At 37.4% G+C, this 15,229-nt stretch overlaps 1 protein-coding gene across 1 annotated transcript; it reads right to left on the bottom strand.

The window, feature by feature from the left end:
• Positions 1 to 1,845: 1,845 nt before the first annotated feature.
• LOC120299044 (speckle-type POZ protein-like) lies at positions 1,846 to 15,225 on the bottom strand (the record flags this gene model as incomplete). The annotated part of the gene is made up of 8 exons (XM_039323435.1): positions 1,846 to 5,826; positions 6,859 to 6,912; positions 6,999 to 7,141; positions 7,749 to 7,871; positions 9,226 to 9,281; positions 9,361 to 9,538; positions 12,598 to 12,725; positions 15,138 to 15,225. Coding segments are annotated over 8 exons (915 nt in total), but the record flags the coding sequence as incomplete, so codon positions are not given.
• Between the last annotated feature and the right edge of the window lie 4 nt (positions 15,226 to 15,229).

Here is a 15,229-nt window from a genome sequence, read left to right as displayed (position 1 = left end):
AGGTACAAGCTCCCATTTATTGCCTTAAAGAAATAAACTCACTTAGTGGGTGAGTCCCTTATAATAAGCTATTAAAGAGGTTCAATAGGTTCAATCCCAAATAAGCTGCTCATTAAGAGAACAGATTTACCTGAGGGAAAAGGTTGCGTTTGAAAATCCTTATCAATAATGAACATTATCTGGGAAATGTGCATTTCAACCATTTATCCCACCAAGGAAGTTTGACTCGCCCTGACAACAAATCTGCATATTTTAGATTCGCCAGAGCTTGAATATGCAAATTAAAAGAATGTATTAATTATCATTAGGCCTTCCTTCACAAAAACACTAGACCTAATTAGAGAAATAATTTGGGAAAATTGAACTACATGACAGGAAAAAGAAAATAAGATTCATCAAGTTTCAATTCTCTAATTCTGTCAGCTTGTCAAAAATAGGAGTCTGTTATTAGCACTGGAAAATAGTTTCTCTCTTTCTTCCCCTTAACTATAATTTAAATCCTCTTTAAATAATTGCTTTCAAAACTTGGGAGGGTCTTCTTTTTGTTTTCAGTAGTTAAAGAGGTTATTCTAAGTATCAAAAATAAAACTATCCTAAAAAGTTTCCCTGGATGCCATTCCAGAACTGAAAGCACTTTTTTGAGACTTTGCATAATTCTATTCAGAAAGCTCAACATGGCTGCCCATATTTTCAGAATGCCCATAACATGCTTGAAAAATGCCACAGATCCTGCTTTAAAGCATGCTACCCAAGAATTTTGCATGAACAAATAATGCCTTGGATCCATAATTACCCTTCAAGAAATGGAAGGCCGTCTACCATTCACAGAAGACAGACCCAAGCCAAGATGACAGTGAAAATCCAGTCAAGTTCTAGTCTTTGTTTAAACCAGTGTTCTCCAACTTTAGCAATTTTTAACACTTGTGGACTTTTAACTCTCAGAATTCTTCAGCCAATCATGCTGGCTAATACACAGAATTTTGCCAAACTAACACTATTTAGAATCACTTTGGCTTGGTGGTTAAAGCACCAGGCTAGAAACTGACAGGCGGCGAGTTCTAGTCCCCCCCCCCCAGATATGAAAACCAGCTGGGTGACTTTGGGCCAGTCACAGGATTGTTGTTCTGAGGGAAATAGGAGGGCGTATTAGGTATGCTGGCTGCCTTGAGGTATTTATAAAAACAAGGTGGTGGTAGATAATATAGATATATATGTTTATGTACATGTATACACACACTCACATACACAACTGAATCTTCCTTTTTGAGGAGGGAGCAGCTGCTGCTCTTTATAATAAAAGGGTCTCTTCCTGCAGGCACAGAAAGAAGCATGGAAATAAAACCTTTTCCTAACACCTGAGTGAAATTTTGTCAATCTTTTATTTTCTGCAACCTATAGCAAATCATGTGATGAAATCAGTGGCTGGTTCATAAGATTCTGTCCCAGCTTGCTTTAGATTATCTTTATGCTGAAAATTTTACCATAAATAAAAAAAAAAACACAGCAATGGTGACTGTCTATGGAGATTCTCAGTCCAGTTGCCTTGTGAAAAAGCATCTTTGGGACAGCAATGATGACCTAATTCCTTTAGAAGGAAATTCCACTAACTGGAAGTTAACTGTGAAGAAATTGTCATGAATAGGCTGGGTTTTTTTTCTTCTGAAATTAAAAAAAAAAAAACACAGCACAAACAGGAAAGTAAAATATTGCATCTTCTGGAAAGGTTTCTCTAACTTGAAACAACATGATGAGTACAACCTCTATAAAGTTGTGCCCATTTTATCTCTCTTAAGGGAGTCTGAATTATAGCAAAGTCAATATCCCAAAGACATCAATGTGCACATATTTCTTTATAAGTAACAACTTTATTGTAACTTGATGTCCTGAAATGCAAAAATATTTTCAGCAACAAGGTACAAAAAGTATCTCACTGAAGTATTTCACTGTTAACATCAGGCAGATATAAAAGGCTGGATGGTTTGATGCAAGTGTCTTAACATGATAGGTAATGTGGATAATTTCCAATTAAGCACAGGCTTGAATTCTTTCAATCTTTCAATTCTAAAACAGGACTCAAAAATATACCTTCATTGGGACATATCAAAATCCAGCATAAACTAGACTACAAGAGCATGATAAACGCAACCACAACAAACACTGATAAAAATAATGTGCATCCATTTCAGAAATAGTCCACTTGCTGCAAGCAAAACAGCAAGAAAATCAACGCAACTGTACTATGTGCTGAAACTAATGAGAGTCCATAGGAAGGATTCTGATCAATCCAGTCAATAAAAATTAAATTTGGGCTACACATCAATTGGTTTAAGAAATCTTTTATAGCCTTAAAACCAAGCATGCCCCACTAGTTATCCTAATATCTTCTGTAGGAATTAGACAAAAATGTCTATCTTTGAACGTGAAGGAACTCCTTCATAATAGAGCCATCAGTGCCTTGCCAATTACTCTCAAATAGCCATTACTGATCACATTGCCATACTTAAATCAAGGAATTACAAAACAAAAGCAGCAACGCATACCTTAGCTATGCCTCATCTTAATAATCCCCTTTCTAGGATATCCAGAGCTGTTTTCAACCTGCAATTGGTTACAAGAGATAAGTGTGTCTTTAAAAAAATATTTGGCATGTCCAGTTTTTGAAATGAACAACTGTGATGAGCAGGTCAGAAACAATGTTCATGATTTCTATATCAGTCTTTCTGTCTAGATTTTTCTCCCATAACTTTCCATTTTTTTTTTCATTTCATCAGCTTGCATTTCAAAAAGCCACCGGCCACTATATGTCAGCGTGCAGTAAATGGACTGCCAAAATCTAGATGAGTTACTGAGGCTTCCTTCATTGAAAAACATCGACATAAGTAATGTAAATGGTAACTCTATCATTTTTAGCAGAAATCCAAGTCCCATGTTTCAGAAAACAAATCTTACAAAACTCATACACCATAACACAACACATGCAGGCTGCTCTCTTTGGGGTCAGGGAAAGAGGTCTGATACTGAAGGCCGATGGAGAGGAGTAGAACAGGCAAGCCAAACACAGCAGTGTGATATTTGACTTAAAAATCTGGAGATAGGGGGTGGGCTTCTCCATCCTCACAAACTTTCCAGATTTCAGCCAGTAGGTACAGAAACATGGAAAATACAGATTGTTCTTGTCAGCTCTTTTGGAAAAATGCAAACACTGAATGTGGTTCCTTGAGAAAATAAAGATGGATTAGCATATCCATAGAAAATAACTAATTTTACTCTTTGCTGTAGCCAACAAGTAAAACAATATATTACTGTAGATCAATTCATACGATTGGCTATTATGGTCATCTATGGCAACGTCTTGTAATTTTTTATAAGATGCCTTTAAACAAGTATTTCATTCTTATCACACAGTGCTTGATATTTTTGGTACAAAGTGTGCTATGAAGATTTTTAAAATGTTTAAGATGTTCTTCTTGACTGCTGTATCAAATACTATCAGAAGAAGCTGAAATGGACAATTACTCTATTAAATATTCAAGTCACTTTTATATTATAGCTGCAACATTCAAAATGCAAAGTTGCTTATATGAATATGTTGTTTACCGTGCAGCAAAATCTTCTATTATTACTGCGGGACGTTACATTCTTTTACTTTCACTGGTAAGAACACCTACCTGTACATGATCTTAATTTAGATAAACAGAAACTTCCTAGAAATATTACAAACTATAACACCTCTCTGGATAGAACACTGCTGTACCACTTTGGTTCACTGAGTAATGTTCAGGCCCATTGAAACCACAGAAGTGCATCTAAAATAGTCCTTTTAACGGCGCTTCAAGGATGCATGTTCAAATTCTGCACTGACCTTTCCTCTGAAAGAAAGAGTTGAGGGATGGGGATTTGTTTCAAGTTTTAGTATTGGTTTGGAAGTACTTTTTTTTTGCTCCCTACTGTTCTTTACATATATTCAGAATAATAATCTTTCAGAATAAATCTTTGAATTAATGCTTCCTTGCTGAAAACAGAGGGAATATCTTTTGAAAAACTAAGGAAACCTTCATTAATTGAGCATGTCAGTCAAATGGGCTACCTAAAACCTTTTATGCAAAAGCACGGGAAATTCCCTTTACTTATGATTCAATACAATTTTCCCCACAAAACAGATATATCACATCACCATTATTAAGGTAAATCCATGATAATAAAACATTTCTAATGTGCATGTTGCAGAGAAATCCCTCCAATTGTAAACAATGCTAATACACACACCAAAAGTATTGGCATTAAAGCTAAATTTTGAATAGTAACAATAATTAGAGTAATAATTAAAAATCCTTTCTCCATTACAAGCAATTGACAAGGTTGTTTATAAGATCCTTTTCACATTAGGCAGAATTTCAATACCATCCACAATGCTAATACAATAATGAAGGCTAAAAAGAGCAGGTCAGTGCTTATAAATACTGACATTTCAGACTTCTATTCTTCCTGCTAAGTGTGTGTCTGTGCAATTTCCACTAGAGAGTAGGCTTGTGCGTTCACACACTAAGGAAACAGAGCTAAGCCTATCCAAAGTGTGAAAACAGAATGGGTTCTAACATGAACATTTGAAGATATTAAGTTAAAATCAGCATCTCTAAGTCATGCGCTCCTTGTTTGCAGTAACAAAACTAAATCCCATGTGGCTGTGGGCATCTTAATGTATTTCAAAAGTTAGGCCACAAGTACTGTACCATATTTATCAAAACCAAAATATATATGTACCACACAACATACAAAAGTTACACATTAAAAGTGCATACTGAGATTCCATTTTGGCCCATTTCTGAAATCAACATTTGGTCGCTCCTAAGCATCCTCAACCTTCCATGTATTCTATTTGAGAAATAACCATTTCTTCCACAGCACATATCCCTTATATCCTCTCCGTACTAACTCTCGCTCTGGTTCAGTACAAGGTAAAAGAACAATGGATTATAAAGCAACATGGGCCAAAAAAAAAAAAACTATATATTTTTTTTCACTGATGGGCACACTCACATAGTAAGCATTTATAAATACTAGTAAAATACATTTCTGAGCCAAAACATTGCATATTTCCCTCAGTCACCTGAACCAATGAAAAATAAATTATATTCAGAGTAGTATATTGCCACCGCATGCCTGACAGCACTCTCTGAAGATAGGCAGATGCATCCTAAATATAATATTTTGGACTGGAGCGTATGTTTGCCCCCAGTTCAAGTGCTTTTAACAGGGGGCTAGTTGAAATCCAGTTACCATAAGACCAACTGATAATCTTCATTTGGGATTTTTTTTTTTAAAAAAAAGGAAAGGAGAAGAAGATTCTTTTGAAAACGCTTTTTGTTGATCAGCATTACTGCCTTATGGAGCTAGTGCAATCCTACAAAGCCGAGTCAAAAACGACAAGGCACCATTTAAAAAACAAAAAAACCAGGAAAATCACAAATGAACTAGAATAGTTGACGTTAAGGCCTTTCAGTGAACTGGAGAATTATCAGTCTGATTTAAAGCTGATTATTAAACCATATATTTATCCGTTCTTTAAAAGCTTTCTGGTTCTGTTCTGCAGAGAAGGGTCACATATTCGAGCAGATGGTTTGCAAAACCCCCTTCTGGATATGGACGAGGAGGCATTAGTTCCCGAGAGTTCATGGAAGATTTCATGACTGTTTTAGCCGTTTGCGCGGAATGCCAAACTGCGGACACTGTGCAGAGGCCAGAGCCCGAAAGGCCTCAGCAACTAAGTGGGGATGGGAGTGGATCATCGATTTCCATCCTGCGGTTTCCGTTATGTCTGTGGCTTGGCTGTAAAGAAAAAAGATGCACAAAACATAGGCTGAGAAGATTTGCAAGATACTACAGGCATGTCTACTCAAACGTCAAGCTACATTAAGATGAACAAAACATACTTCCAAGTGGAGATATCAGGAAGATAAGGAACCAAAATGAAAACACTTTTTTTTTTAATTTTAGTCAGGGATTACCAAAGCCAACTTGCATAATCAAGGCTTGCAAAAGTTACTTTTCAGTACCTGAAAGGCTGGGAAACCCTGCTTGATATTTCAGCAAATCCCTCTCTTGTTCTGAGTAGGAATTACAAAGCTATTCTATTCTATTCTATTCTATTCTATTCTATTCTATTCTATTCTATTCTATTCTATTCTATTCTATTCTATTCTATTCTATTCTATTCTATTCTATTCTATTTATTTAAAACATTTATATAGTTGCCCATCTTTCATACAATTCTGGGCGGCTCCCAATCAAAAATTAAAATATGTAAAGCCGTATTAAAACTATAAAACTAAACACATGAAAACATTAAAAGCAGCAAAAACCTGTTGCCTATCTATGCTAACGTGCCATCATCTAAGTTCCCAATGCTTAGGGGGGAAAAACAAGTCTTCAAAGCCTTACTGAAGGCTAAAAGGGAGGAGGCCTGGCAAATCTCCCATCAAATGACAATATTTAGGGGAAGGGACTAGGAGAGGGACCCCTTCTGTATTTCATTCAATACTGCATTTTATATTTGAGCTAAGATGGATTTCCCATTAATTCCAAAGCCATATTATCAATTTATGTTTAGTTGGCTTCCTGATCAAGTTTACAAAATATCCAAATATAAAATAGATATGTAACCCCACCTGGGAAAAGACTAAAATACAACAAACATAAAGTAGGAAAAATTTGTAATGAAAATATGGAGAGCACCCTTCAAGAGTTATATGTCTGATTTTAACATTGAGTCTCACTCTTTATTCCACTTCCTCTCTCTTGAAATCAAGACAACACACAGCTAGATTACAGACAATGCTTAAGTGAGATTAAACTACATACCTGTTGTTCCAGTTTTTTCCATCTTTACAGCCAAGCTGTCTAAGAACACTGCACCTGTGCATGAGAAGATACTCAAATATTATTTCTCTGAAGTATTCCCTTCAAAGGAGAAAGATTTTTCAAGGAAACAAATCGCATACCTGTTAATGAAATCTATTGCTTGTGCTTTCAACTGTTCTGCACTGTGCAAATCTGCGAGAATCAGAATGTCTGCCACATTTTCTACTGAGAGGTTACTACACAGAGCTTCTTCACACATGATCTTCAGCCGTTCAAGTGCATACTGACCAGAGGGGAAAAATGGTTTGTGCATATTCGATGCTGCTTCAGTCAGAAAAGCAGACATCTCTAATATACAAATGCCTGATTGAAACTATGAAATTATTAATCCCTCACAACGAACTATATGAATGATAGAGGATGTATTGCTCTATTCTCAATGAACTGGCATTAGGAACAATAATTCCCAGGGCTACATATCTGGCAAGTATATCAATCCATTATTAGTTATTAAAGCATGTTAATTCTCCAAATTTGAAACACCAATAAAAATATTAATCCCATCTATAAATTTTATTTTTCTAGTCTGCTAATGTGAGACCATAGAAAGAGGAATTTATGGCAATAGGAGGTCTGAAAAATTCTTCCTTCTTTCTAAATAGACAACTATATGTCTGGGTGGTTATTCACCTTGGTTCTCCAAAACACTGCCTAAAATAATGGATAACAGTTTTTCACTAATAGTATAAAACATGTTTACATAATTTCTGTATCTTTTTTTACTCAGTGTATTGGTAGCATTCCTGACTGTAGGAAAATGTTAAAACATACTCTTTCTACATTTTGTTAAAACAAATAGTAAAGCCCTTCTATAGTTTTTCTTTACTTACTTTATCTGCTGCCGCCAACAAGCTGTCAGCCATTTTGTCAAGATTTGGAGCCTTGCCTGTATAAATGAATCTCATCATCTCTTTAAATACATCAGGATCTACATCATTTATTTCTACGCAATTCTGTTACACAAATCAGAAAAAAATTGTTATAATTTTGAATTAAAGCATTATAAACCACTTAACCTAAAGCAATGCGGCTACAAAACACATTAGGTCTCCATTATACTTGTTGATAACTTTAACTAAACCTATTGTCAAGCTCCTTCAATCTCAGGCAGTGACATTTTTTCTATGAAATCCAATAGAACTCTAGAAGTTGTTACAGTGCTCCATTTGGATTCAAATAAAAAAATCAAAGAAGTAAAAAAAATAAATGAGTCAAAAGAACTAGAGCTTATTTGCAAAATCCTCATACTCCTCTTCCTACCTTACAGGTGGTTCCAACATTGCACTTTCTATACTTTCAAATCTGTTTCAGGCTTCGAGCAAAGTGCTGGCTTTAAATTTAAAGAATGTTATAAGACAATTGCCGCTGAAGGCTTGACAATGCCTGGCCAAAGAAATGAGTAAAAAATAAAAAACCCGCGATAGTACCAGCTGAGGTCCTTTGGGAAAGCAGTTCATTAGAGGCAACAATACAGAGGGACTATGAAAACAATTTTATTCTTGTGGAGCAATTATTTCTTCATAACCAAGTAGGAGTCAGGATATCCCAAAGATGCTCTTCCAAAAGCAACTGAAAAGTATTGGTTTTTTTTCCTTGAAAATGTTTCGCTTCTCATCCAAGAAGCTTCTTCAGAACTGAAGAAGGTCCTTGGATGAGAAGCAAAACGTTTTTAAGGAAAAAACCCAAGTTGCCTCTTGAAAAGCACCTTTGGGATAACCATGGCCTGGATGATTGACTTTCCATAGACAGGGGTCAGGATAGTTTTGACAGACAACCCATGCTTTCCATATCCTAGATTGGCATATTCAATCCAGAAAAGCCAATCTTATACAATATCCTCCAAGGCTCTACATGTGATCTATTAGCCTACCTGCAAATGAATACCACAATATCCCCAAAGCACTTTTATTTTATTCTACAGGTCACATTTTTGCAACACTTCCTACAGTCTTATATTTTTAAATGTTTTGTTCAAATAAATTGTGAAATACTATTTGGCCCATAAGGTTTTTTTAAATTAACCCAAGCCCCCCGACCTCTGAGTTACCAGTCCGTGGCCTGTTAGGAATTGGGCCATGCAAGCAGTGGGTAAGCGAGCGAAGCTTCATCTGTTCATGCGTGAGATCTAGGTTGCCCTGTCCCCTGGTCCTTGGAAAACTATTTTTCTTCCAAAACTGGTCCCTGGTGCCAGACAGGTTAGGGCCTGCTGATTTAACTGACTGATTGGTTTCTGTCACCCTATGCTGATTCAAAGGTAAGGTGCTTTGGGACATCATTCCACAGAAATGAAAGCAGCACTCCGCTCACCTTTTTGCTTTCCTCCATTTCATGTTCAAACATGGCATTAAAAACAGGTGAACGAGCTGTGGGAAGAGACCTGCATGTTAATAATAGTTCAAGATTGTAACAAAAACTATGAAACAAGACAGAAGTAAAACATACCTGCAAGGATAGATTTATGAGCTTTGAACTCTTGCCCTCCTATATAAAAGCTGCAATCTGTGAATCTTGAGGTTTCCCAGAGGTTGCCTAAATCTTCAGCTAGTCGACATTCGGGTACTTTTAAGGTGTTTGTACTGGACAGTCCTGATATATTTACTGAGTCTTGGACCACGCTTACCTAATCAAAACAGTAAATAATGCATCAATCACTATATGATTAGGCTCTCATAAGGCAATAATGCATACATTAGGCAACTCCCAAAATCATGATATTTAGCTAGGAAAATAAAATACACCAAAAACCAATGCGATAAATACAACTCAACATGTATTGTACTATCAGCACATTAAATAAAAGCAAGAGATGAACATTTCTAACAGGTTGTTCTTTGAAATCTGGTCCTAATGAAACCTAACAACAATTATACACAATATAATTGTTTTATCTTGTATCACAGAATTTCCCCAACCTTTCCGGCTTTATGGACCGGCGTGAGAGTGGGGATGGTTTTGCCGGAGTGGCAGGCAAATGTGCATATGCGCGCAGCTCCACTTGTGCAAGCAGCTTGCACCCGTGCCCACCTCTTATGTAAAGGGAGCATGCATGCAAGCACTTGCCCGCTGTTCACACAAAGGAGGATGGACGCATGTTCAACGCCGCTTTGGGCAGCCCGTTTTTGAATAGTTCACAGCCCGTTAGTGGCCCGTAGGTTGGAGACCCCTGTTGTATCAGATTCAAAGCCAGAATGGAACTGAAAGTATTTAAGTATAAATTAAGCGTAAGTTAGAAATCAAGTTTCTAGAATAGATATTTTTATAAGACAGACCAGACAGGGTTGTGCAACTGAAGAGTAGGAAACCTATAGTTGCTGAATTACATCGTCCAGCAGCTCTGATCAACATAGAAGGATGCTGGGCTAGAATTCCTGTCCCAGCTAATGTCTTATTATACTGTATGCAGATGAAGCAAGGTATTTTAAGTTAATACAAGACAAAAGGAGTTGTCAAGCACCCAAAATGTGATCATGTGACCTTGGGAAGAGGTGGGGCAACAGTCATAACTTCAAAGATGGGTGTAAGTAACTTGTTGTAACTTCGAACGGTCATTAAGTGGTAATAAGCCAAAAATTACCTGCATGCATGTGCATTCAGATTTCCATCAAATGCACACATTTACACACATCTGTGCACACACAAAGCCTCTCTGCCTTCAATAATCTGCATTCATTTGAGTTGTTGGAAATGAAAATTAATGCTCTTCTTCTGGGGTCCCTGCTATTCTCCTCCCCACAATTTGCCAAAGTTGCAATAGAAACCAGATTGTCAAGAAGACCCAGCAACATAGAACCATCTCAATAGTGAAAATGAGGAGCTATAGACCTTCCCTATTGGTAATCCTCACTTAATGGGGACTAGCAACTTCATTGCTAAATGACACAGTTGTAAAGTATGAGTCATGTAACTGCACCGACCTACAGTAGTTGCAGCAGTTCTGGCTGTCTTCATTAAGTGAATCCTGTGTGATTGTTAAATGCAACTCACATGATTACCAGTTGCAACCTCCTACCAGCTTTCCCATTAACTTTGCTTGTCAGAAGCTCACAATGAAGGTTGCAAACAATGATTACATAAGTGCAGGATGCTGCAATCAATGTAATTGTTAAGTTGGTTGCCAAGTTTCCAAGTTACAATCATGTGACCATGGGGATGCTGCGACACACACAAATATGAGGACTGGTCATAAGTCTCCTTGTTTAGCACTGTAGTAACTTTGAACAGTTGCTGAACAAGTCATCATTAAGTGAGGACTACTTGTATTTTAAAACTAAGTATGTTCAGTTTGCAAGCAATAACTGAAGCGCCTAAAGGAGTTAAGAAAACAAAGAGCAAGACTGGATGCTCCTGAATCAATGCATCAAAACCACTGCAATACAACAGACTTTATCTGATGCACGCACATTAAACATTTGCTTCTAACAAGATTGGTTGGCAGCAGAACTCTTTTGATTCAGGAATATTTTATAACATGAGAATCCTTTCAGATTCAGGCTTGTTACACCCACTTGTCAATGCAATAATTGTATTCATAACAAATGCATCACGCAGCTAATTTAGCCTGTCTGTCTAACTAAAATAAGATGCAGTACATTTGTACCATTTAGTCTCAAGGGCCACATTTCCATTATTCTTCATGCACAATATAATGGCACATAATTAACTTGTAAGCTTGCCAAGAAATTTTTGCACATGTTTCTTGTAAATACAAAGATCAAAGCAAACTTATTAGCAGTTACAGCATCTATCATCTTCCTAAGCCACTAATCAGTCCACGGCAGCAGAGATAACCACCCAAAGTATATTTAACACTCACCATACTAAGATCATAACCTTTTTCACTAGTTTCCATTTAGAAACACCACAAACAGTCTTTCTGGTTTTACTAAGACATTTTAGGTTACTGACCTAATTAACAGTGATTTATTGATTTAAGCCAAGGATTTATTTTATCAGAGCATCTGATTTAATTTTAAATTAATTGTTAAGAAAAATTGCTTTAATTTGTAATATTGTTAACAGATTTAAATCTGAAGAATGTCAGAAGAATTTTTAAATATCTAATGTCATGGCGGCATCATCAATGTAATGAAAAAACACAACTGTTTCGAGAAAAGCAATTTTGTTAGTTTCACTGAGCAATTACTAATTCTAACACATCAAACTTGTGATTTAGAAATTCCATCTTCTTAAAACTTATTCCACAACTGTTCCTGTCTGTTTTCTTGGTAGGTAAGCTAATCAAGAAAGATCCAGGATCACCATGATCATCACACAGTATTCATTATGGAATCAATTATTTTGCCTTTCAAGACTTTGCATCCAAAGTTCTGGTCAGTTCTGGTCAATTAGAAGCATGCAAACATTATATAGTCTCATGAGGATGGAGTGGAAGTTGGAATACTCCTGTGATTGATTGACAGACAGATGGACAAACATCATAGAAGTATTCCTCAGGCTTTTTTTCATTTTGTGCTAAATAGCAATGTGTCTAATGGGCAACTTATTTATAGAAAATGGATCTTACATCAAATACATAAGAAAACCATTAAGCTCAAACCTTTGATCAGGGTGTTTCTTTAATATGAAGGGATAAACTTAACATTTAAAGCTCTCCTCATTTCTCATTCATAGCCATGGAAACCAATATTCTATTTTAAAAAGCACAGATTGATTACCTACCTCACAAAATAGCGTAAGTTTATCATCTGGTAAAAGACCATTAGTTTCCTCAAGTAAAAAGTCTCTTCGAATGAATTTTTTAAAACCCCAGTCCTTGCCTTGAACAAATCGATATGCTCTTTGGCTTTCTAGTAGTAAATAAATAAAACAGGAGTACATTCAATTAAAAGACATTTTAAAATAATTACAGATGAGAAATGAAATCCAAGGTTCCTACTGAGTTGAAGTCATTATATTATTAATAGCAATCTATGTATCCATGAATACATTTTGGGCTGAAAAACTGCCTCACTTTCTGTGCATTGGACATAGTTTAATAAAATTACCCGTCATTCGATACAATTGCCAACCACGCAGAAATAAAATATAGAGGTAAATATTTTGGTTATAAAGACCCAGGGGGGCTTTTAAAAATATAGGTAGTCCTTGACTTTCAATCATAATTGAGCCCAAAATGTCTGTTGCTAAGTGAGACAGTTAAGTGAGTTTTGCTCCATTTTATGACTTTTCTTGCCACAGTGGTTAAGTGAATCATTGCAGTTGTAGCACGGTTGTTAAGTGAATCTGGCTTCCCCCTTGATTTGGCTTGTTAGAAGGTCTCCAAAGGTGATCACATAACCCCAGGACACTGCTACCGTCATACATATGAGTCAGTTGCCACATATCTGAATTTTGATCATGCTACAATAGTCACAAATGTGAAACACAGACACAAGTCATTTTTTTCAGTATTGCTGTAACTTTGAATGGTCACTAAATGAAGTGATATAAGCCAAGGAGTATCTGTAATCTTAAAGTATTTGGTAATATTTGGATGTTGACTAGCCAGATAATGAACATGTTACCTAGAAAACATATTGTACACAGTCATTTTACAAAGGTTTTGCAGGCTTTTCTACCCTGCTGTTCTCCAATCAAACTGGAGATCAGCTCTCACAATCCTAGCCTGGGTACCCAAACCCTGGAAGGTGTCAAGTGGAGGACCACTAGATTAGAAAGAAAAATATTGCTGTTAATGATAGTTAAAATAGCAGTAAAGTTATTTATCACCCACCAGTAACCCATGGAATTCTGGTGGGAGCCAATTCTAGAGAAGCTAAGCTCAGTAAGGAAAGACTCTTGATTGTGAAATTGTTATTTTAATACATAGGAGAATGAACTGAATCTAGAGCAGTAAATGTATCCACTGTGTAGACTCATGAGCCACCAAAAAGTCTTTCAAATAGCCCAATATGCCCATCACGGGACACAATATGTCAACACCACTGATTTATACTGGTATATTTTAAGAATCAGGAGAGAGAAATAAAAAAAGTCCATCAACAGCACACAAATCAAAGGACAGAATGAGGCCTCATTTAACCCAGATGGCAGGCTGCCTAGCTTACCTGAGACCTCATTCTGTCCTTTGATTTGAATGCAGAAGCAGGTTGCTACAACACCCCACGTAAGACACATCAAAGAGCCAATTGTTTAGCCACCTCAGTAATCACAAACTGACCGAGCCTACAAATATTCATTAAATGGCAATTACAGATGTTAGCAGCTTTTTCTGTGAGAAGCTTTACAGGCAGCGTCATCATCATATTTTCCCAATCATATCTGCAAAGTGAATGTTTTTTTTAAAAAAAATGGAACACAGAATTTAAATAAACAAATTCCCTGTACTGTCAAACAGACAAACATCAGTTTAAAAACTTGAGACAGCTATTGCAAAGTAGAGTTTATAATGAGGGAGGGAGGGAGGGAGGGGGGGAGGAAGGCTAAGTATTAAATAATTCTATAGAAAGCTAGAGTATACAACCTTTTTTGAAAGGATGGATTTGCCATAAACATGAAATAAATAAGGCAGGACTTCCCTCAGATATACCCTCTCATTCCAACCTCCCTCCCTCCCTCCCTCCCTCCCTCCCTCCCTCCCTCCCTCCCTCCTTCCTTCCTTCCTTCCTTCCTTCCTTCCTTCCTTCCTTCCTTCCTTCCTTCCTTCCTTCCCAGGAAGGGATGAGGGGAGGGTAAGAGAGTGGCAGTGCTGCTGGTGTCTGTGGCTTTCCCATGTGGGGGCGGGGTGAGAGGCGGGGCAGGAGACATCCCGGTGAAAGGGAAGCACTCGTGGCCTGCCGGACCAGTGGGTGAGGCTGGGCTGGTGAGCAGGCCATGGAGTTGGTGGTGGCAGGTGTGGCTGCTAGGGCTCTACACGCTGCTCTACTTTGTGGCAGCCACCTGGTGAGGTAACACGGCCAGCCTGTGGGGCAAGATGGTGCTCATCATGTCAGCTGCGTGCCAGCCCCCGCGCACTTGCTGCCTCCTGTGCGTGCACCCAGCCAGACTGGGATGGGCAGGGGTGGTGGGGATCGATCCCTTGCCATCTCAAGGGTGGCCCCATGGGCCACATCTAACCACATTGTGGGCCTGATCTTGCCCGCCGGCTTTGAGTTTGACATATCTGTTTAATTCATCCTTTTGACAAACTTTGGAAAGGTCCAATTATTTCTTTCTCACACTGAAAGTCAACATTAGAGTAATTTTAAAAATGCACTTACCCATTGCCTTTGTTTCTTCTCTTTTAGCATTTAACAGAGAAAATTTAAATTTTGCTCTCACTTCACTTTTTGGACAACTAACTAGCAGTAAG

This window comes from Crotalus tigris, unplaced genomic scaffold, assembly GCF_016545835.1.
Source record: "Crotalus tigris isolate CLP2741 ecotype Arizona unplaced genomic scaffold, ASM1654583v1 scf7180000024179.210319, whole genome shotgun sequence".
Classification (NCBI taxonomy): Eukaryota; Metazoa; Chordata; class Lepidosauria; order Squamata; family Viperidae; genus Crotalus; species Crotalus tigris.
The sequence above is the reverse complement of the archived record's forward strand: the minus strand, read 5'-3'. Positions and strand labels throughout refer to the sequence as shown.